At 39.4% G+C, this 23,742-nt stretch overlaps 1 protein-coding gene across 1 annotated transcript in view; it reads right to left on the bottom strand.

The window, feature by feature from the left end:
- FAM81A (family with sequence similarity 81 member A) overlaps positions 1–23,742 on the bottom strand; it is a 92,442-nt gene that overhangs the window by 53,112 nt on the left and 15,588 nt on the right. Inside the window, exons 2-3 of the mRNA XM_008061478.2 lie at positions 15,593–15,689; positions 14,084–14,357 (exon numbers count right to left, since the gene is read on the bottom strand). Of these exons, the coding sequence (XP_008059669.1) occupies positions 14,084–14,357; positions 15,593–15,612 (294 nt within the window). The 5' untranslated portion in view covers positions 15,613–15,689. The remainder of the gene's footprint in view (positions 1–14,083; positions 14,358–15,592; positions 15,690–23,742) is intronic.

Below are 23,742 nucleotides of genomic sequence, written 5' to 3'. Positions count from 1 at the left end.
ATACGACCCAGTAAATCCCCTATTGGGAATAGGAGGAACACAAATCATTCTACAAAAAAGATACCTGCACATGTATGTTTGTTGCAGCTCTATTCACAATAGCAAAAACACGGAACCAACCGGGTTATCCATCGAAGCTGGACTGGATTAAAAAAATGTGGTACATATACACAATGGAATATTATGCAGCCATAAAGAAGGACAAATATATGGACTTTGCAGCAAATTGGATGGATTTGGAGTCGATCATACTCAGTGATTTATCACAGAAACAAAGAACTGAGTTCCATATGTTCTCACTCAAAAGGTGAACTTGAGCAATTAAAATGCTATAAGAAAGCGACTGACAGTAGTGGAAAACTGTCAGGGGAAGGGAGGTGGGACTGGCAGTTGGGGGAAACCGCTAGGGGAGGGAGGGGCATACCTTATCAACAAGGGTACCTGCATGATCAATGTTTATAAACCTAACCCTGAATTGTACCCCACATCTTTATAATTAATTAATTAATTATTTATAACATCTTTATAATTAATTAATTAAAGAAAAAATATTATGCTGAAACTTAATCCCCATTGTGGTGGTATTAAGAGGTGGGGGCTTTTGGGAGATGATTAAGTCACGAGGGCTCCATACTCATGAATGGATTAGAGCTCTTATAAACGAGCTTGTGAGGCAGTGCATGGTAGCTTACACCTGTAACTCCAGTACTTTGGGAGGCTGAGAAGAGAGGATTGCTTGAGCCCAGGAGTTTGAGATGAGTCTGAGCAACATAGTGAGACCTCATCCCTACAGAAAGTCAAAAATTAGCTGGGTGTGGTGGCATGTGCCTGCAATTCTACTTACTTGGGAGGCTGAGAAGGAAGGATCACCAGAGCCCAGAAGATCGAGCCGGTAGTGAGCTGTGTTCATGCCACTGCACTTAAGTCTGGGCAACAGAGTGAGACACTGACTCAAAAAAAAGAAAGGACTTGCAAAAGTGAGGTTGCTCTCTTCCACCCTTCTGCCACGTGAGGATGCAGCAAAAGGCCCTCACTAGACACCAAATGCCAGTGTCTTGGTCTTGGACTTCGCAGATTTTGTTCTCTATAAATTACCCAATCTCAGGTATTTTATTATAATGACACAAATGTATTGTGACAGCATTTGTAGCATATTGCTCCAAACACTGTGCTGGACAATGCAAAGATGAGTAACATAAGGTTCCTCTCTTTTTGAAAAGCTCACATTCTATCAGGGAAACAGATTTTAAAGAAATATTATCAGTCCTAGTCAGTAAATACTATAGTAACAGTGGCACGTGCTGGGTGTTCAGTATACATTGAGGGAAAGGGAGGTGGAGGCAAGGAGGGCTTCCTAGAATGAAGGAACTATTAAACAGCATTGATGGCACAGCGAAAGTTGGAAATTAAAAATATTTAAAATGGTTGTGATCGTCGGATTAGTATATAGCAGTTACCAAACAGGAAATTATTCCCTGGATTCCACAGTTACACATAAGGTACTATCACTCCTTACGCTGACAGAAAAAAATTAAGACCAGTTTGGGTGCAGTGGCTCATACCTGTATTCCTAGCACATTGGGAGGCTGAGTCAAGAGGACTGCCTGAGCGCAGGAGTTCAAAGCCAGCCTGGGCAACACAGTGAGACCTTATCTCTACAATAAATCAAAAAATTAGCAGGGCATGGTAGCATGTGCCTGTAGTCCCAGCTACTTGGAAGGCTGAGGTGAAATGATTGCCTGAGCCCAGCAAGTCAAGGTTTCAATGGCCCTGATGGCACTACTACACTCCAGTCTGGGTGACAGAGTGAGACTCTGACTCAAAAAAGAAAAAGAAAAAATTAAGACCAGAGTTTTCTAAGTGTAGAGTTACACTCTGCTTTTACTTGAGAGGGACAGTAATGTCAGAATAGATTGACTTCCATCTCTAGTCTTTCCCCCTCCATGAGCTGAGTTCCCACAGGAAAATGCTGGGTGTGGAAAGAATGTGGAAGTAACACTTTCTAACATGAAACATGAGGGTGTTTGTATTTTTTATGACATACAGTCCTCCTTTATCTGCAGAGGGCATGTTCAAAGACCCCAGGTGGATGCCTGAAACCATATAGTACCATACCCTGTATATACTATGGTTTTCTGATCTGATAACCAAGATAGTTAATAAGTGACTAACCCTTCACAATGGATATTTGTGTGCCTAGCCCTGAATTGGACCCCACAATTTTAAAATTATAAAAATTTTTTAAATAAAAAAAATAAGTGACTAGTGAGTGTATACAGTGTGGATACACTGGACAAAGGGGTGACTCACATCCCACCCCCGGGGGATGGTGCCAAATTTCATCACACTACCAAGAATGATGCACAATTTAAAACTTATGAATGGTTTATTTATGGAATTTTCCATTTAATATTTTGGACCATAGTTGATCACAGGTAACTGAACCTGCAGAAAGTGAAACTGCAGATAAGAGGTTACTACTATACTTCTTTGCTATTGGTGGAAGGGATGGAAAGCTCAGAATCATTATTCACTCTCATCACTTTTATTTTATCTGTCTCCTTCTCTAGATCTGGCTGCAGCTAAGCTATCGGTTTCCAAGTATATCTGCAACCCTTTTCAAAATTAAAATGTTTAAATTGAGGTTCATCAATTTTGTGCAGTTGTCAACTTGTGGTTGCTTAGTTATTCAGCCTCTGGGATAAAACTGCTTTAACATCCAAATATAAACCTAGAAAGGTCATTATTAATATAGATACCACCTTCCAAACACAAATAAAATTTTTATAGCAATCTTGTAAACTTTCTACATCCCTCTGACGTCTTAAGACTTCTATGGTCTTAGACAACTAAACCTGACTCAGGCTAACTTATGGGAGAAAATGGAATTTATTAGAAGGATATAGGGAAGAGGTACATGCAATCCACAAGGAAACTGGGTATCCAGACTGAGAAAAAAGACACAAAAGGTATTTCCTGAGGTCCTGGAAACAGGAACTACTGACTATTATTCTGTAAACACAGTGGCTGCAGAGAAGGTATTCTGGCCATTTCTAATCTTTGGATCAGCCTGCTCAGGTTTTTGGTCTTTTTTTTTTTTAAGATATAGGGTGCAATTCAGGATTAGGTATACAAGTGGTTATCATACAGGTAAAGTTTGGGCCTCCCTTTGGTCCCCATTTCACATGGTTTGAGATCAGGTACCCTTATTGATGTTGTATCTCCCCCCGCCCCCCACCCCAGCAGTATCTGCCAATCCCCTTCGTATAGTATTATGGTAAATGTTCAGGGTCCACTTATGAGTGAGAACAAGTGGTACTCTGTTCTTTGTTTCTGTGATAGATCACTGAGTATGATAGACTCTAAATCCATCCAAGTTGCTGTGAAGTCCACATGTTTGTCCTTCTTTATGGCTGCATAATATTCCATTGTGTATATGTACCACATTTTGTTATCCAGTCCAGTTTTGATGGGCAACACAGTTGGTTCCATGTTTTTCTATTGTGAATAGTGCTACAATAAATATGCACGTGCAGGCATCTTTTTTGTAGAGTGATTTAAATTCTTCTGGGTATATTCCCAGTAGGGGGATTGCTGGGTCATATGGAAGGTCAATTTTTAGTTCTTTTAGAAATCACCACGTTGTTTTCCAAAGAGGTTGCACTAGTTTGCATTCCCACCAGCAGTGTAGAAGCATTCTTTTTCTCTGCATCCATATCAGCATCTGTTGTTGTTTGTGTTATTTATTAATGATGGTCATTCTTACTAGGGTTAGGTGGTATCTCAATGTGGTTTTGATTTGTATTTCTCTGATGGAGTGAGGCTGAGTACTTTTTCATGTGTCTGTTGGCTGCCCATATATCTTCTTTTGAGAAGGATCTAGTCATGTCTTTTGCCCACTTTTTGATGGGGCTGTTTATTTTATTCCCTTCGGCATGTTTAAGTTCCTTGTAGATCCTGGATGTTAGGCCTTTGTCAGATATACAGTTGGCGAATAATTTTTTCCCATTCTGTGGGCTGTCTCCCTGTTCTCTTGATGGTTTCTTTTGCTTTTCAGAAGCTTCTAAGTTTGATGAGGTCCCACTCGTCTATCTTATCTCCTATGGCATGGGCACTTAGGGTTTTTATCAGGAATTGTTTGCCAGTTCCAATTTCCATAAGGTGTCTCCTGCATTTTTTAAGGTTCTTATAGCTTGAGGTTTTACATTTAGGTCTTTGATCCATTCAGAGTTGATTTTCATGTATGGTAATAGGTAAGGGTCTTGTTTCAATCTGCTGCATGTGGTCAGCCAGTTTTCCCAGCACCATTAACTGAATAGGTTCTCCTTTCCCCAGTGGTTGTTGGCGGAGGCTTTGTCGAAGGTGAGTTGGTTGAGAAATTGTGGTTTTGCTTCCAGAATCTCTATCCTGTTCCATTGGTCTATATGCCTGTTCTTGTACCAATACCAGGCTGTTTTGATTATTGTAGCCTTATAGTAAAGTTTAAAGTCTAGAAGTGTGATACCTCCCACTCTGTTTCTTTTGCTAAGGTTTGTTGTGGCTATCCGTGATCATTTATGTTTCCATATGAATTTCTGTATTGTCATTTCCAGATCTGAGAAGAATTATCTTGGTAATTTAATGGGTATTGCACTGAATCTGTAGATTGCCTTTGGTAGGATGGACATCTTACAATGTTGATTCTTTCTATCCATGAGCATCAAACATTTCTATTTGTTTGTGTCTCCCCAGATTTCTTTGAGCAGTGTTTTGTAGTTTTCATTGTAAAGGTCTTTCACTTTTCTGGTTAGGAAGATGCTGAGGTATTTCATTTTTGTGTGTGGCTATTGTGAATGGGCTTGTGCTTTTTATTTGGTTCTCTACCTGCTTGTTGTTGGTGTGTGAGAATGCAACTGTTGGCCGGGCTCAGTGGCTCAGCCTGTAATCCCAGCACTTTGGGAGGTCGAGGCACGTGGATTGCCTGAGCCTGTGGGTTCGAGACCCGCCTGGGCAACTTGGCGAGACCTCGTCTCTACAATAAATCAAAAATTAGCCGAGCGTGGTAGTGTGCATCTGTAGTTCTGGCTACTAGGAAAGTTGAGGTGGAAGGATCACCGGAGCCCAGCAGGTTGAGGCTGCGGTGGCCGGGAGCATGCCACTGCACTCCAGTCTGGGTGAGAGTGAGACTCTAACTCAAAAAAAAAGAATGCAACCGTCTTTTGCACATTTATTTTGTACTCAGAGACTTTGCCAAAGTCCTCTATCAGTGAGAACAGGTTTTTGACAGATTCTCTTGAATTTTCGAGGTATAGGATCATATCGTCAGCAAAGAGGAACAACTAAACTTCCTCTTTTCCTATTTAATATCCCTGATTTCCTTCTCTTGTCTAATTGATCTAGCTAGGACTTCTAATACAATGTTGAACAAGAGGGGTTGAGTGTGGACAACCTTGTCTTGTTCCGGTTTTCAGGGGTAACGTTTCCAGTCTTTGTTCATTTAGCAATATATGCTGGCTGTGGGTTTATCAGAGATGACGCTTACTATTTTGAAGTATGTTCCTTCTATGCCTAGGCATTTGAGGGTTTTTGTCAAGAAGGGATACCAGATTTTATCAAAAGCTTTTTCTGCATCTAATGATATAATCATGTGGTTCTAGTTTTTACATCTGTTGATAAATTTAATTACATTTGTGGTCTCGCATATGTTGAACCAGCTCTGCATCCTTGGAATGAAGCCTACTTGGTCATAGTGGATGATTTTTGAGATGTGATGTTGCATCCGATTTGCTAGAATCTTGTTGAGAATTTCTGCATCTATGTTCATTAGGGTTATTGGCCTATAGTTCTCTTTTTTTGTTGGGTCTTTACCCAGTTTGGGCATCAGTGTGATGTTAGCTTCATAAAATGATTTAGGGAGTTCTATCTTTCTCAATTGCCTGGAATACTTTCAATAGGATTGGTATCAACTCCTCCTTGTACATTTTGTAGAATTTGGCTAGATAGCCATCTGGTCCAGGACTTTTTTTTTTTTTTGATAAGTAGTTTTCTCATAATTTCCTGGGTTGTTATTGGTCTATTTAGTGTCTCAGTGTATTCTTGTTTCAGCCTTGGGAGGTTGTGTGATATCAGAAAGTCCTCCATTTCATTTAAGTTATCAAATTTGTTTCCATATGGTTGTGCATAGTACTCTTTGATAATCTTTTGTATTTCTTCAGGGTCAGCTGTGATTTGATATTCTGCATTTCTGATTGTGTTTATTTGGGCTTTTTCTCTCTTTCTCTTGGTCATTCTGGCTAGGGGGTCCATCAATCTTATTTATATCTTTCAAAGAACCAGCTTTTTGTTTTGTTGATTTTTTTCTATGATATTCTTTTCTTCTATGTCCCATATTTGTGCTTTTACTTTGGTGATCTGGATTACTCTGCTAAAGTTAGGGTTTTGGTAATCTTGTATTTCCAGATACCTTAGGTGATTTGTTAAGCTGCTAACTTATGATCTTTCCATTTTCTTGATGTGTGTTCGTAGAGATATAAATTTCCCTCTTAGAACTGTTTTCATGGCCTCCCAGAAGTTTTGGTAGGGTGTTCCTTCATTTTCATTTGTCTCTAGGAATCTTTTAATTTCTGTTTTGACTTCTGTGTTGACCCAATAGTCATTCAGCATCATGCTGTTTAGTGTTCATGTCTTTGTGGGTTTGGGGGGAATTTTGTTGGTGTTGATATTTATTTTAATTCCAGTGTGGTCTGAGAAGGTGCACGGCAGTATTTCAGTCTTATGAAATTTGTTTATGCTTGATTTATGGCCAAGGATGTGATCGATCTTGGAGTATGTGCCATGTGGTGATAAGTAGAATGAATAGTCTGTGTTTGTTGAATTGATGCAGTATTCTGTGGGTATCTATTAAGTCCATTTGGTCAAGCGTCAAGTTGAGGTTCTGGACTCTGTTGAATTTTTGCCTCGATGATCAATCTGGGGTTGTTAGTAGGGTATTTAAGTCCCAGGCTGTAATACTGTTAGAGTCAATCTCTTTTTTTTTTTTTAGTTTACTTAGTAGTTGCTTTATAAATGCTGGTGCTACTGTGTTGGGTACATATATGTTTAGGATCAATATTTTTTGCTGATGGGTTGAACTTTTATCATTATGTTGTGTCCTTCTGTATCTTTTTTAACCTGCTCAAGTTTTAAATTCCAGGAAGGGAGAGTCTCAATGCTCTGGCCTGAATATAGGCCCCAACTTCTTTTAGCAAAAAAGGTGATAGGCAACCTGATTAATAGCCATTCCTACTGGTATCCAATGGAAGATAGGTTAAATCCACAAAGAAATCAGATGGCTGTGACCAAAAGAAATTGGAATGGATATCATCAATCCCCAAAGCAGCAAAGATCCATTCCACCTCCTTACTAACAAACACACAGTTCCTTTCTTTAAACATCATAAGAAGTATAGAGTAGAAGTATTAGAATCCTGAAGACAAATGTACTTCAATCAGGGCACAATTCTGAGTGAATCTTTGTCCTTGGCAAACATATGTGAAAATCTCAAAGGATAGCAAAAGTTGGTAGCCAAGTACATAGGCCAGAACAAAAAGACACAAGCTTGGTGAAAATTATGAAAAAGGACATGACTATGTAACAGTAGCCATAAAAGAGCTAGAATACCAAACCAATATCAGGCAAAAGAGACTTTAAGATGAGAAAGTCAAGAAAAAGGAAGACATTTTAAGACAAAAGGGTCAATATATCAAAAATGTATATATAATTATAAATGCATATGGAACCCTAAAAACAGAGTGCTCAAATGCATAAAGCAAACACTGACAGAATTGAAAAAAGAAACAGACAATAAAAGTTGAAGATTTCAATAAGTGATAGAATAAGACAAAAAATCAGTAAGACTACAGGAGGCCACCAAGCAAGTGTCAAAAAATTTAAAGAGATTAAAACTATACAAAGTACTGTTCTCTGACCACATGGAATTAAATTAGAGATATAGGATGGAAATAAATTTGAGGAAATCCAAAACATTTTAAAATTAAACAACATACTTATGAACAGCACACAGGCCAAAAAAGAAATCAAAAAGTCAATTTTAAATTGTTTGAAGAAATGAAAACAAAAATACAACATATTAAATGTATGGGATACTGGTAAGGTTAGAAGAAACTTTACAGCTTTAAACACACTATCAGAAAAAAGAAAATAATTCAAATCAATTACCTAAGCTTCTACCTTAAGAAACTAGAAAAAGAACAAACTAAGCCTAAAGCAAACAGAAAAAAGAAAATAATATGAAATTAAATTAATAAAATAAAAGTGCAGACAAACAACATAAAAATTAATCAAACTTACTATCCAAAGCAATTGCTATCAAAATACCAATGGCATTCTTCATAAAAAAGAAAAAAATTCTGGCCGGGCTTGGTGGCTCAGCCTGTAATCCTGTGCTTTGGAAGGCTGAGGTGAGTGAATTGCCTGAGTCTGCGGGTTCGAGACCCACCTGGGCAACTTGGCGAGACCTCATCTCTACAATAAATAAAAAAAAAAATTAGCCAGGCATGGTAGCGCGTGCTTGTAGTTCCAGCTACTTAGAAGGCTGAGGCAGAAGGATTGCCGGGCCCCAGCAGGTCAAGGCTGCAGTGGCCGGGAGCAGCCACTGCACTCCAGTCTAGATGACAGAGTGAGACTCCAACTCAAAAAAAAAAAAAAGAAAAAGAAAAAAATTCTAAAATTTGTAAGGACCCACTTAAGACCCCAAATAGCTAAAGCAGCCCTGAGCAAAAAGAATAAAGCTGGAAGTATCACACTCTCAGAATTCAAAATATGCTACAAAATCGTAATAACCAAAACAGCATGGTACTTACATAAAGACAGACACATAGCAGACACAATGGAACAAAATAGAGAACTCTGAAATTAATAGCCATATCTATAGCCAGCTGATTTTTGACAAAGGTGCCATGACTGCCCATTAGGGAAAGGACAGTCAATAAATGGTTCTTGGAAAACTTAATATCCATAAGCAGAAGAATGAAATTAGACTCCCACCCTTCACCTTATACAAAAATCAACTCAAAATGGATCAAAGGCCTAATGTAAGACCCAAAACAATGTGACTACTACTAAAAAAAAATAGGTGAAATGCTTCAGGACATTAGTCTGGGAAAGGATTTTTTTATCCCCTAGAACTGAAGCTTGAGAATGAGAAAAGAATTTATGAATAAGACCTCAAAAGCACAGGAGGAAAACCAAAAATATACAAACAGGGTTATATCAGACTAAAAAGCTTCTGCACAGCAAAAGTAACAATCAACAGAGTAAAAAGAAAACCTACAGTATGGGAAAAAATATGTGCACACTTTACTCATCCAACAGGTGATTAATATCCAGAATATACAAGGAACTCAAACATCTCAACACAAAAATACAAACAATCCGATTTAAAAATGGGTAAATAATCTGAACAGACATTTCTCAAAAGAAGACATACAAATGGCCAATCAATATATTTTAAAATGCTTAACATCATTAATCATCAGAAAAATGCAAATCAAAACCATAGTGGTCTATCATCACCTCACCCCAGTCAGGATGGCTATTATCAAAAAGATGAAAAATAACAAATGCTGGCAAGGGTGTGGGGAAAAGGGAACTCTTATACACTGTTGGTGGGAATGTAAATTAGTACAGACACTATAGAGAACAGAATGGAGGTTCCTTAAAAAACTGCAAGTAGAACTACCGTATGATCCAGCAATCCCACTACTGGGAATTTAGCCAAAGGAAAGTAAATCACTATATCAAAGAGACATCTGCACCTTCATGGTTATTGCAGCACTATTCACAATAGCCAAAATATGGAATCAACCTAGGTGTCCAACAACAGATGAATGGATAAAGAAAATGTAGTATATATACACAAGGAAATACTATCAGCCATAAAAAAGAATGATATCCTGTCATTCACAGCATTCCATGGATGGAAATGGAGTACATTATTTTAAGTGAAATAAGCGAGGAACAGAAAGTTAAACACCGCATGTTCTCACTCATGTGTGAAAGCTAAAAAAAAGTTGATCTCATAGAAATAAAAAGTAGAACAGAGGATACTAGATGCTGGGAAGGGTAAGAAAATAGGGAGAGATTTGTTTGTTAAAGGACACAAAATTACCTTGTTCTGATCACTATGTATTGAAGCATCACTATGTACCCCCATGAATATGTACAACTAATATTTGTCAATTTTTTTTTTTTTTTGAGTTGGAGTCTCACTGTTGTCCAGGCTGGAGTGCAGTGGCACGCTCATGACCACCGCAGCTTCCATGTGCTGGGCTCAGGCAAACCTTCCACCTGTCTTCCAAGTCGCTGGAATTACAAGCAAGCACCACCACGCCTGGCAAATTTTTTTATTTATTGTAGAGATGAGGTCTTACCAACTTGCCCTTGCAGTCTCGAAGCCGTGCTCAGGCAGTCCTCTCACCTCAGCCTCCCAAAGTGCTGATATTATAGGTGTGAGCCACTGTGCCCAGCCAATATTTATCAATTTTTTAAAAATCAAAGATAAAAAAAGGGACAAAAATCCCACAAAAGTAATAAAACCAAGAGCTCATTTTTTGAAATATCAAAAAATAATTTTGTTAAGATGGGAATTTTCCCCAAACTGATCTTAACATTCAAAGCAATCCCTGCCAAAGTCACAGCAGACTTTTTTTGTACAAACTAATAAACTAACTCTAAATTTAAATGAAAGTGTAAAGGACCTAAACAATTATGGAAAAAAGAACAAAGAATGGAGAACTTACACTACCTGATTTCAAAACTGTACTCTAAAACCAAAAATCATTACATTGTGGTATTGGAATTTAAAAAAAGAAAAAAAGAAAACATACAGATGAGAGGAATCCAGAAATAAAATCTTACATTTTATTGTCAATTGATTTTCAACAAAAGGACAAATGGGGAAAAAATAGAATTTCCTTGGATATTGAGATTTTTTTTAAAAATTAACTTAGACCCTTACCTCAAATCATCTACAAAAATTAACTCAAAATGAATCACAGACCTAAGTGTATAAACTGAAGTCTTGAGTCACACATAGGAGAAAAGCTTTATAACTTTGAGTTGATAAGCAACAGTTGTTAAGATATAATACCAAGAGTATAAACCGTAAAAGAAAAAAATTGATAAATTGAACTTCATTAAAATTAAAAGCTTTTGCACTTCAAAAAGACATTATTTGGAAAGCGAAAATGTAAGCCATGGAATGGGAGAAAATATTTGCAAATGTGATAAAGAACTTGTATCCAGACTAAATAAAAACTTATAAAAGTTTTCAATAATAAGAAAAATAGGCCAGACACAGTGGCTCAAACTGTAATCCCAGCACTTTGGGAGGCCGAGGTGAGAGGATTTCCTGAGCCCAGCAATTCGAGACCAGTCTGGGTAACTTGGTGAGACTTTGTCTCTACAATAAATCACAAAATCTAGCCGAGTCTCTACAATAAATCACAAAAACTAGACGAGTGTGGTGGCATGCATCTGTAGTTCCAGCTACTTGGAAGGCTGAGGAGGAAGGATTGCCTGAGCCCAGCAGGTAGAGGCTGCAGTGGCCATGAGCATGCTACTGTACTCCAGGCTGGGGGACAAGAATGAGACTCCAACTCAAAAAAAAAAAAAAAAAGAAAGAAAAAGAACCAATTTTAAAATGGATTCTGATACATGCTACAATATGGATGGACATTGAAAACATTATGCTAAGTGAAATAAGTCAGAAACAAAAGGAAAAATATCATATGATTCCACTTATATGAGGTAACTAGAATAGGCAAACCCATAGAAACAGAAAATAGGACAGAGGTTACCAGGGGCTGAGGGGAAAGTGGAATGGGATGTTATTGCTTCAGGGGAACAGAGTTTCTGTTTGGGATGACAAAAAAGTTTTGGGAATAGATAATAGTGATGGCTGTACAACAGTGTGAATATACTTAATGTCACCAGATTGTGCACTTAAAAATGGTTAAGGTGGGGCCAGGCACAGTTGCTCAAGCCTGAATCCCAGCACTTTGGGAGGTGGAGGCGAGAGGGTTGCCTGAATCCAGGGGTTCAAGACCAACCTGGGCAACTTGGTGAGACCTTGTCTCTACAATAAATCAAAAAAATTAGCCAGGAAAGAAGGTGCATGCCTGTAGTTCCAGCTACTTGGAAGGCTGAGGCAAAAGGATCACCTGAGCCCAGCAGGTTGGGCAGCAGTGGCCATGAGCATGCCACTGCACTCTAGCCTGGTCACCAGAGTGAGACTCCAACTCAAAAAGAAAAAAAAAAAATGATGAAGGTGGTGACTTTTTTACCACAATAAAAAAATTTAATTTTTAAAAAATAAGTGGAAACTCGAATAGACATTGCACCAAAGAAGACATACAAATGACCAATAAGCAAGCATATGAAAAATTGCTCAGTAACATTAGGTATTAGGAAAATTCAAATTAAAACCACAATGAGATACCACTATATATCCACTAGAATGACTGTATTCAAAAAGACAGATAATACCAAGTATTAGTATGACTGCAAGCAAGCTTTTTTGAATTTTAAAGGATGATGGCAATGTCCTGGAATGGAATTGTGTTGATGATTGCACAATTCTACAAGTGTACTAAAAACCATGGAGGCTATGGAGAAACTGGAGCCCTCATTCATTGCTGGCAGGATTGTAAAATAGTACAGTCACATTGGAAAATTGTTTGTCTATGTTTTACAAAAATAAAAAAATTAAACATATCATCACTATAAGACCTAGCAATTCCACTCCTAGCTAATTACCCCCCAAAAATGAAAATATATTTTCACATGAAAGACTTGTCATAAGCATTCACAGCAGCTTTACTGATAATAGCTAAGAATTGGAAACAATCCAAATGTCCTCAATTAATGAATGAACAAACAGAATGTGGTATAGCCAAATAATAGAATGACTTAGACATAAAAGAAATGTATATATGCTAGAACATGGCTGAACCTCAAAAACATTATGCTAAATGAAAGAAGCCAGGTACAAAAGACCTCATACTGTCTGACTCCATTTATACAAAATGTGTAGAAAAGACAAATTTATAGAGATACAAAGTATGTGAGTGGTTTCCTGGGGCTGGGGTAGAAGTAAGGACTGATTGTAAGCAGGCTTTTGTGAATTTTAGGGGATCATGGCAATGTCCTAAAACTGAATTGTGTTGTTGATTGCACAGTTCTATAAATTTACTAAAAACCATTTAATTGCACACTTATAATGGGTGAATTTTTGTGGTGTTTAAATTATATCTAAATAAAGGTGTTAAAATAAATTAACTAATTAAAATGTGACAATGAGAATAGGAAAGAAATGAGGTTTAATTTCAGGAAGCATACTTCAGATACAATCTCCATGACAGGAAACAAGATTTTCCTTAATCTAGCCATATATCTATTATTAATATATTTAATACTTACATGTGAAAGATATTAACATTATGCAGTGATGAAAGCCCAGATCCTAAATGATCTTCAGTTTCTGAACTAAATTGTGTGATTCCTGTTTACAAAATCTAAAAATAGGTAACATTGGCCTTTTATTGGGCTCATTTCAGAGAAAAATAGAGCAATAAAAGGGGAGTATAAGAAGCAATTCAAATAAATACCTAAGCTGTTTAAATAATAAACTGTATTACATATAATCATTATGACCTAGAAACATTTCATCTGAAACAGCAAATGCCAACCTAGTAATTGACTTAATAGCTGTCTTCAAAGATATGAAGGATTTTACAGTGAAACTATTTGACCAGTTCTTTCTCTCCACTGAAAGCTAAACAAAACAAAATGCTTTAATAATCAGCAAGGTAAATTTAGAATAAACATAAATAACGCTGACAGTAACTGCTATCAAATACTGGAATAAATTTAATTAGAATATTTGTGCAAGCTGTCTCCTTGGCAATCATTAAGAATAGACAAGATAGACAGTTTTGGTCACATGTGCTATTGCCTGAGAGGTGGAAATGGGAGTTGGGTGACCTCCTGACATGGAGAACTCTGTGGAAAGGGACACAGCCAATCTGACTTTCACACATCTTACCTCAATATCCCGATTAAGTTGCTTCACTATGGCAGTTATGTTTCTGATGTGCTCCTCCAAGAAAAGCCTGGCCAAACGGTCGCCTCCTCCTTTGTTCTGCATTTTCTGCAGACTGCTAACGATGTCATCCTTGATCCGGAAGGCGTGCTCCACAAGGGCAGCGGTGGTCTTCTCATGGCAAAGGATCCTATCTTCCAGCTGCTCTACCAGGCTCACCGATGAGTAGGGTGCCATGGTCAGGGACTGGCTGTGTCGGGGCATGGTTCTAACACGCCTGTGGAAGGGAGCCACAGGATGAGTGCTGCTAATTGGGAAAAAAATAATTGTTAAAGCCAGATTCAAAACTTCCCAGAGAAGGAAACATACAAACTATCCCCACAAGCTAAAAGGGGTCTGAGGCAAGGTTGCTGCCTAAAATAGTTTTCTTCGTGAGCCAGGCAAGATCTTTAAATACTTGTATCCACAGACTGAGTACTGATGGCAGGCTCCATGACTTCCAAGCAAGAGGGTGGCAGAATTGGGCACATCAAGGTGCCTCCCCAACATTAACTGTCTTATCAAGATCAAGTTCACTAACAAAGTCTTCTGACATGTTCTCTTCCTCCTCCTTTTCCCTGATGCTGTGGTTACAAATTCAGATGCCTACATTGGTTAAGCAGGTGACATACATGAGTGAAGCACACTATGGATAATGCAATAGGGTAGGGACTTTGACAAAGGCATTTCCCAACTAAAGGGAGCCATAATTCTGCTCAACCCAGAAGTGACCAGTTGGGAATGCAGTTCTATTTTTCCAGCTTGTCTGATATTTCAAAAAGAGCTAGCAAATCCAGACTTGTATGTAAAATCATCTGATTTTTAAAAGTGGACAATTCATTTTAAAAGTATTTAAGATCATGCAGGTCAAGCAATGTACTTTCCTCAGCCAATATTGGTCTATGGACACCTAACCTGCAACTTTTTTTTTTTTTTTTTTTTTTTTTTGAGTCAGTGTCTCACTCTGTCGCCCAGGCTGGAATGCAGAGGCACTCACGGCCACCGCAGCATCGACCTGCTGGGATCAAGAGATCCTTCTGCCTCAGCCTTTCAAGTAGCTGAAATTAAAGGTGCACAACACCATGCCTGGCTAATTGTTTTATTTATTGTAGAGATAACGCCTCACCAAGTTGCCCAGGCTGGTCTCAAACTCCCGTGAGCCACAGCACTCAGCTGCAACTTTGGATTTAAAAGGGTTAACAGGGACATTAAGCCTCAAGCCTCCAGAGTTATATTTTACTGTTGACAGAAGTTCAATCCTACTATAGAACTACCATGAAATATCTACCTCTTGGAGTCACTGAGTGGTCCACAGTGTCCCATAAATGGAAAGCTAGGAGAGATGACACAATAGTGCTTCTCTTGCCCTTGAACAAAAATATTATTGGATAATGTAACAGCTGAGCTTTTATTTATAACAACTATCACACCCACTAGCAGCACCCATGGGATTGGTGAAAACGAAAAGTATACCTTAGATGCATATTTTCCATATATTATGCCTTTCCTCAGTGACAAGAGAAGGAAGTACAGTACTCTGTTGGGCCATTTTCTTTTTAATAATTCACATCTGTTGAAAAAATAAGTACTAAATTATTTAACAGTTTATATCTAGAACTTAACCTCAAAAGCTTATTATTAAGTTATTGAGTGGATCATAAATTATGTTGATACACTGATCAGTTACATGATTAAATGCTTTATGTCTTATATATGAAATAAACAGTGACTGCTTCCAAATAAAGAGAAAAGAAATCAAGTAAAATCAAAATGCTCCTGAAATTAATACTGCTAAGCCTTGCTAGACAAACAAGGACTGTTAAATGAAGTTTCCTAACCATTTCTCACGCTAAATCTGCATCCCAAGCTTGAGAAACCACTGTTATAGAAACTAGAGTTGTTGCATTTTTTGTTTGTTTGTTTGCTTGTTTTTGAGTTGGAGTATCACTGTCACCCAGGTTGGAGTGCAGCGGCATGCTCATGGCCACCGCAGCCTTGAGCTGCTGCGCTCAGGCGATCCTTCCACCTCAGCCTTCCAAGGCTTATTGTAGAGATGAGGTCTCGGCAAGTTGCCCAGGCTGGTCTCCAACAGCTGGGTTCAGGCAATCCTCTCGCCTCCGCCTCCCAAAGTGCTGGGACTACAGACATGAGCCACCACACCCAACTAGAAACTATAGTTTTTTAACAAGCTTATTCAATCTTACACCTCTCTGCAGAAATCTGCAAAGCATTACCTTAGTGAATTGATTTCAGCAAATTTTCACTACTAATTCCACGGCAAATTGAGAGCACATGTTTCTAAACTGATCTTAAATGAAATGGCACAAGATCCATGTCATCTGATTTGGGAAAACCGATCTATCCATTAAGGGAATGAGAATGATATTCTTCATTAAACTTTAAAACTATATTATATGGCCGGTATTACATGGCTGGGTGCAGTGGCTCATGCCTATAATACCAGCAATTTGAGAGACCGAGGTGAGAGGATTCCATGAGTCCATGGGTTCAAGACCAGTCTGGGCAACTTGGTGAGACCTCATCTCTACAATAAATCAAAAAATTAGCTGAGCGTGGTGGTGCATGCTTATAGTCCCAGCTACTTGGAATGCCTAGGTGGAAGGACCGACTGACCCCAGAAGTTCGAGGTTGCAGTGGCCATGAGCATGCCACTGCACTCCAGCCTAGGTGACAGAGTGAAACTCCAACTAAAAAAAAAAAATTTATTATAAGATATTATCATTTCATATTACATCTTGCATATAAGGCACATTTGGTCATCACAACACATTAAAAATCAGAATAAAACTGAAGGGTTTTTAAACTATTTCATTACTTAGGTTTCTCAACACTGCTGTCAATTGCCCTAAAACAATGAATGCCTGGTAACCGTGATCTGACTCTGTAATTAATTCTCATTTACACTCTGGATTCAGAAAGCGTTTCTGATTGAAACCATTGTTTTGGCATCATCTCTCCAGTGTTTTATTTTTAGAATTTTGAATGTGAACCTTTTACTTTCCTAGAAAAAGAACTTTAAATTTAAACAAATTACATTTAAGAAAAAAAGAATTCATGCCAAACAAACTACAATGCTCAAGGAGTTCTTCATAGTCAAAGACAAGAATTTCTGCCATGTATACTATAGTAGTTTCCCCCACCACCCCTTTATCTGTAGGGAATACATTCCAAGCATCCCCTAGTGGATGCCTGAAATCATGGAGAGTACTGAACCCTCTATAGACTGCATTTTTTCTATTTATGCATGCCCATGAAAGTTTAATTTATATATTAGGCATAGTACTCTTGTGTTTGGGGGCCATTATTAAGTCAAATAAAGCTTACTTGATAACAAGCATGTCAACACCCTTGATCTGATAACAGAGGCGGTTCCTAAGTGACCCATGGAGGAGAGTATACATGACATGGATATGCCAGACAAAGGGATGATTCCTTTTCAGACAGGAAGGAGCAGGACAGCACAAGATTTCATCATACTACTCAGATCAGTGCACAAGCTAAAGCTTATTTCTGGAATTTTCCATTTAATATTTTTGACCATGGTTGACCTCGGATAATGTGGAAAACAAAACCATGGACAAGGTGAGGAGGCTACTGTAAATAAAATTAGGCCAGTGTGGAAAATGCTGTTATTTAGAAGCATAGAATCCTTGCAATTTTAAAATTGTAAGACACATCCGTTGAGATATTAATTTACAGAATTAGTTTACCGAATAGATGCTCTATGGCATCTATTATGTAGCTAAATAACCTAAATAGGTAAGACAAAAACACTTCCTACAGAAGAAGTCACCTAAACTAATAATAAAACAATGAGTTAAGTGGCTAACCGTAGGAGAAAAACACATGGAGAGGGAAAAAAGGAGAGGGACTAATTTTTCCTGGGTGGCAGATAGGTCAGGGCAGAACTGATGAGAATGAAAAGGCTTTCCCCAAGCAGGGAATGGAGAGATAATTCCACAGCTTTTCTCTTCAATTCTTCAACCGCCACTTCCTTTCTTCTCAATACACTATGGCCTAACATACTCTTCCAACCTCATATGTAGCCACTCCTTACCGTACTCACCTACTCCAGGCAACTTCAACCTTCCTCACAGCCACTCCAACTACCACCTTGGATATGTTCTGCACTCTCTTGCCATCATACAAAGGTACAAACATGCTCTATCGGAAACGCCCCTCCCACCAAGGCCAGCCTGGAAAACTGTTATTCACCCTTTAAGGCCCCACCATCACCTCAATTCTATAAAATGGCTCCCTCTTTTGTATTTTTTCAGCTCTTTACCTGTTTTTATGCTACTTATTATGCTGTATTATTTTTAGCTGTTTAATAATCTGTCTCCCCTTCTAAACTACATGCTCTTAAAGGTAAGTTTCAAATCTTAATAGACATAGAGCTGATCTAGAAGACGCCATAGCTTGTGGGTAATAAGGGAGAAAAGAAGACTCCATATATGTTTATTAATGAGTGAATGAATGATGAGTGCTGCAGGATCAGAAACTATAGCAATAAAGGCATTAGAGAATATGGTTTAGTTAAAAAGTATAACTTTTACTAACACTAAATTCCAAATATTAGACACTCAATAAGTGTCTGAATGAATGTAGACTTCTAGCATTCCCTTCTCTGCAGGTCGTTACATCTATCTGGATGAGCTACCAAAGCCCAACCACACTGACTTTTTGAAAAAGGCCTCTACACTCCACTGATTATAGAAGATGGCTTTTCAGAAGCAAACCCTACCATGTGCCATGCAGCTCTATGGCAGGAAATTTCACATGGCATGAGTTCACAACTCATTCAGAACTGGTGCCCTTCCAAGAATGTGGTGAGTTTCTGCAAATCTGTTAGGTTGCCTGGTTCGTTAGTATTATGACTCTTTGTCAGAACATGAGATCTGTAATGCAGATGAATAAAGACTGATAATACATAAATCACGGGATTAAGTAACTTCTCAAGCGTCATTTCCAGATCTTCCCATTGCTAATTCTGTCATTTCTGCCTGAGGTTATCACCTCCTATACATTTATTAATCTAATCTCTGATATAGCAAGTTGGTCTACAACCTTATCACACAGGTCTGAGTTGCATGCTGTTTGATTTTATCATGATTCACTGTTATATTAAACAGTATCTATTTTATAAGTTTAAAAAGTTTAGCCGGGCTCGGTGGCTCAGCCTGTAATCCCGTGCCTTTGGGAGGCTGAGATGAGTGGATTGCCTGAGCCCGCAGGTTCGAGACCCGCCTGGGCAGGCGAGACCTCATCTCTACAATAAATCAAAAAAATTAGCCAGGCGTGGTAGCGTGCACCTGTAATTCCAGCTACTCGGAAGGCTGAGGCGGAAGGATCGCCGAAGCCCAGCAGGTCGAGGCTGCAGTGGCCAGGAGCGGCCACTGCACTCCAGGCTGGGCGACAGAGTGAGACTCCAACTCAGGAAAAAAAAAAAAAAAAGTTTGGAGAACTCAGGGGAAGGAACAGGGAGGTAAAGCAAGGAGAAAATAATTGAAAGAAATAAGAAAAGCCAGGCTCGGTGGCTCAGTCTGTAATTCCGTGCTTTGGGAAGCTGAGGTGAGTGGATTGCCTGAACCCACGGGTTCGAGACCCGCCTGGGCAACTTAGCGAGACCTCATCTCTACAATAAATCAAAAAATTAGCCGGACGTGGTAGTGTGTGCCTATAGTTCCAGCTACTTGGAAGGCTGAGGCGGAAGGATCGCCGGAGCCCAGCAGGTCAAAGCTGCAGTGGCCGGGAGCAGCTACTGCTCTCCAGTCTGGGCGACAGAGTGAGACTCCTACTCAAGAAAAAAAAAAAAGAAAGAAGAAAAAGTAAAATAATGTTCCATATATACAATATAGCAAAAGAATTTAGAAATTCAACACAAGAGTAAAGGGGAATGCCATTATCTAAATCAAAATAGTTATTTGTGATTATTACAACTTTTTGAGGAAGGAAGAAGCAAAAAAGCAAGTGGATCTAGATACATATGAATGTGTTAATATTTTAATGACAGAGATATTAATGTCAACCAATTATATTTTATAAGCCATGTGACATTGAATAGAAATACCTACAGTATCATTTTAATGTAAAATGATAAATGAATCTAATAAATTAAAATGACAGTTTTTGCTGAAAAGTTGAATACCAATTACGTAAAACCTAACAGCTAATTTTTTATTCACTATTAAAATATACCGCTGATATGTTATGCCAAGTGTTAGAACTTGGCAAAGCATTTATGAATAAAGTGGTTGTAATTTGATGGTGGGGGGAAAATGCCTATTTCCTTATAGTTAAAAATAGAGTGAAATGATAGAGGGCGGAGAACAGTTGAATGTGTGTCTGGAAAGACAGGTGGGAGCTGTTCTCTAACTCATCTCCAGCAATGCGGGACTCTGGAGTTTACCCCAGGGACAGTGAGGAACAATGGGAAGTTTCAGGATATAGGGTGGTGGAAGGGAAAAGCGTCCAGCAGGCAGACGCCAGAGGAAGGGAGGAGTCACAGAGGCAGATACCAGCCCAAGACCCAGGGGATTAGACCTGGATGTAGCCAGCCCCAGGACGGGATCTGGCCAAGCATGAAGAGGGACTTGGAGAATGAACTGGAGCTTGTCCCTCTACCCACTTCTCCCTCATCTTCTCCCTGCCTCCTCTCTGGCAATTGTTTTTCTTTCCCTACCATTGATTACTCTCCATTCATTTTCCTTTGTCCTTTCCCTTCGCTTTCCATTTTTAGGCCCATTTCCCTTCCTTCTACTGCCTCTCCTGTCCCTTCTCTCACACTCTTTTTACACAACTATAGTTCAACATGTTTTTCTATTATGGCAAACATGCGCAGTGGGGTCAGAAAGGCCCTTACTTGAATCCTGGCTTCCTCACGAGCTGTATGATCTTAGCAAGCTAGCGTTAGTTTGTTGGGTTGCTGATCATGTAACCAATAGCTGCTCACGCTTACTGAGTGCTGATTCGTGAAGGTCAGGCACTTAGGAAGCCACCACACCTGGCCCAATGTACATTTTTTAATCTCTCTCTCTAGGATTCATCACTTTTCCTTTAAAAAAATGAAATCCACATCCTCATGAATGTGTATGAAGGACTACTCTTTTTTCTTTTTCTTTTTTTTTTTTTTTGAGACAAGGTCTCAACCAGCCCGGGATACAGTGGCACAATCACAGCTCACTGCAGCTTCCAACTCCTGGGCTCAAGTGATCCTCCCACCTCAGCCTCCAGAGCACCTGGGACTACAGGTGTGCACCACCACACCCAGCTCATTTTTCAATTTTTTTGTAGAGACAGGGATCTCGCAATGCTGCCCAAACTGGTCTCAAACTCCTGGACTCAAGCAATTCTCCTGCCTCAGTTTCCCAAAGCACAAGGATTACAGGCGTGAATCACCACACCCAACAAGGGCTACTCTTTCTTTTCTTTTCTTTTTTATTTTTGTAGAGATGGGTCTTGACCGCCTGGCACAATCCTCCCACCTCAGCCTCCTGAAGCAATGGAATTAAAAGCATGAGTCACTGTGCCTGGCCAAGCAGGGCTACTCTTATGATCTCCATTGAACTAGAGAAAATCAAGCCTTAGAATTGTTCAACCATTGGCCCAACATCATGTGGCCAAGTAGGAGCAGAGCAGGGATCTGAACCTAGGACTTTGGTCTCTTAATCATCAGGCATTCCCCATAACAAGGCTATGGGGCATCCAGAATAGTGCCTGGCCTTAGGACACTGGATCAGCTTCTAGGAAGGGCTGGTTCCTTTCTTTTTCTTGGTTAATGCCCTCTCCTGCACATCTGATAGAATACATGCCTATTTTTACATAAAATTTTACAGAAAAGGCATATAGTATGCATTTGTTAACTTAAAGAGATATTAAACTGCCTACTGTCTGGAGTTAATGGAAAAAGTATTAGGTACCTGCTACCACCCTTTCATATGACCAAAGCTTATCCTCCTGGCATCAGTGAGTGGTGGGTTTGCAACTGGCTTGAAGCAATGCTGTTGTTACTTGTTTTTTGAAACCAGAACACATGCAGGAAGAGAAAAATTTGTAACATATATTTTGTTTGAAGAAATTCAGAATACTTTAAGAAACACTTTTTCTTAAACTGAAAAATGATTTTTGTAATTAAAAAGGAAATATAGAGCCGGGCTCAGTGGCTCAGCCTGTAATCCCGTGCTTTGGGAGGCTGAGGTGAGTGGATTGCCTGAGCCCGCAGGTTCGAGACCCGCCCGGGCAACTAGGCGAGACCTCATCTCTACAATAAATCAAAAAATTAGCCAGGCGTGGTAGCGCGCGCCTGTAGTTCCAGCTACTTGGAAGGCTGAGGTGGAAGGATCGCCAGAGCCTAGAAGGTCGAGGCTACAGTGGCCGGGAGTGGCTGCTGCCACTGCACTCCAGTCTGGGCAGCAGAGCGAGACTTCAACTAAAAAAAAAAAAAAAAGTAATATAGGCCAGGCACGATGGCTCATGCCTATAATCCCAGCCCTTTGGAGGGCCGAGGTGAGAAGATTGCCTGAGCCCACAGGTTCAAGACCAGCCTGGGCAACTTGGTAAGACTTCATCTCTACAATATATCAAAAAATTAGCCAGGCGTGATGGCGCATGCCTGCAACTCCAGCTACTTGGAAGGCTGAGGCAGAAGGATCGCCTGAGCCCAGCAGGTCGAGGCTGCGGTGGCCATGAGCATGCCACTGCACTCCAGTCTGGGCGACAGAGTGAGACTCCGATTAAAAAAAAAAGGAATATAATATTAAAATTCAGGTTCTATGTAAAGGCATAAAGAAAAAAGTAAAAATCACCACTCAGAAAGTTACTAATTCTTTATTAATTTACATTTTGTTTTGAGTTGGGAATCTCACTTTGTCACCCAGGCTGGAGTGCAGTGGTACTATTACAGCTCACTGCAGCCTCGAACTTCTGGGCTCAAGCAATCCTTTCACTTCAGGCTTCCCAGTAGCTAGGACTACAGGTGTGTGCCACCAAGCCCAGCTAATTTTTTTTTGGCAGAGGCAGGGTGTCACTATGTTGCCTAGGCTGGTCTCACTCCTGTGCTCCTGCCTCGGCCTCCCAAAGAGCTGGGATTACAGGCACGAGCCACCACACCTGGCCCAATGTACATTTTTTAATCTCTCTCTCTAGGATTCATCACTTTTCCTTTAAAAAAATGAAATCAAACTTCATACACTATGAGTACCTTGCATTTTCTAATTGACACTCCATCGTGAACATCTTTCCATGTAAATATATAAAGATAAGCATTGCAATTTTTAGTGCCTTCGTAATATTGTACTGAATAGATACAACATAATTGTCAAACATTCCCTTGTTGTTGTACATTTACACTGAAATACTGTTTATAATCATGGTGTAGTTCAGCTTTCTGGTATCTTATTTTCCTTCCTTTTGTTCTAAGAAAGGATGCAGGTAGTTAGAAAATCAATGGGGCAGATTAAAAGCTACGTTCCAACCGGGCTCGGTGGCTCAGCCTGTAATCCCGTGCCTTTGGGAGGCTGAGGTGAGTGGATTGCCTGAGCCCGCGGGTTCGAGACCCGCCTGGGCAGTGAGACCTCATCTCTACAATAAAATAAAAAATAAGC

The sequence above is a fragment of the Carlito syrichta genome, unplaced genomic scaffold (assembly GCF_000164805.1).
Source record: "Carlito syrichta isolate Samal-C Ts95f unplaced genomic scaffold, Tarsius_syrichta-2.0.1 Scaffold305279, whole genome shotgun sequence".
In the NCBI taxonomy this organism is placed as follows: domain Eukaryota; kingdom Metazoa; phylum Chordata; class Mammalia; order Primates; family Tarsiidae; genus Carlito; species Carlito syrichta.
Note: the sequence above shows the minus strand (reverse complement) of the source record. Positions and strands in the feature narration are given on the sequence as shown.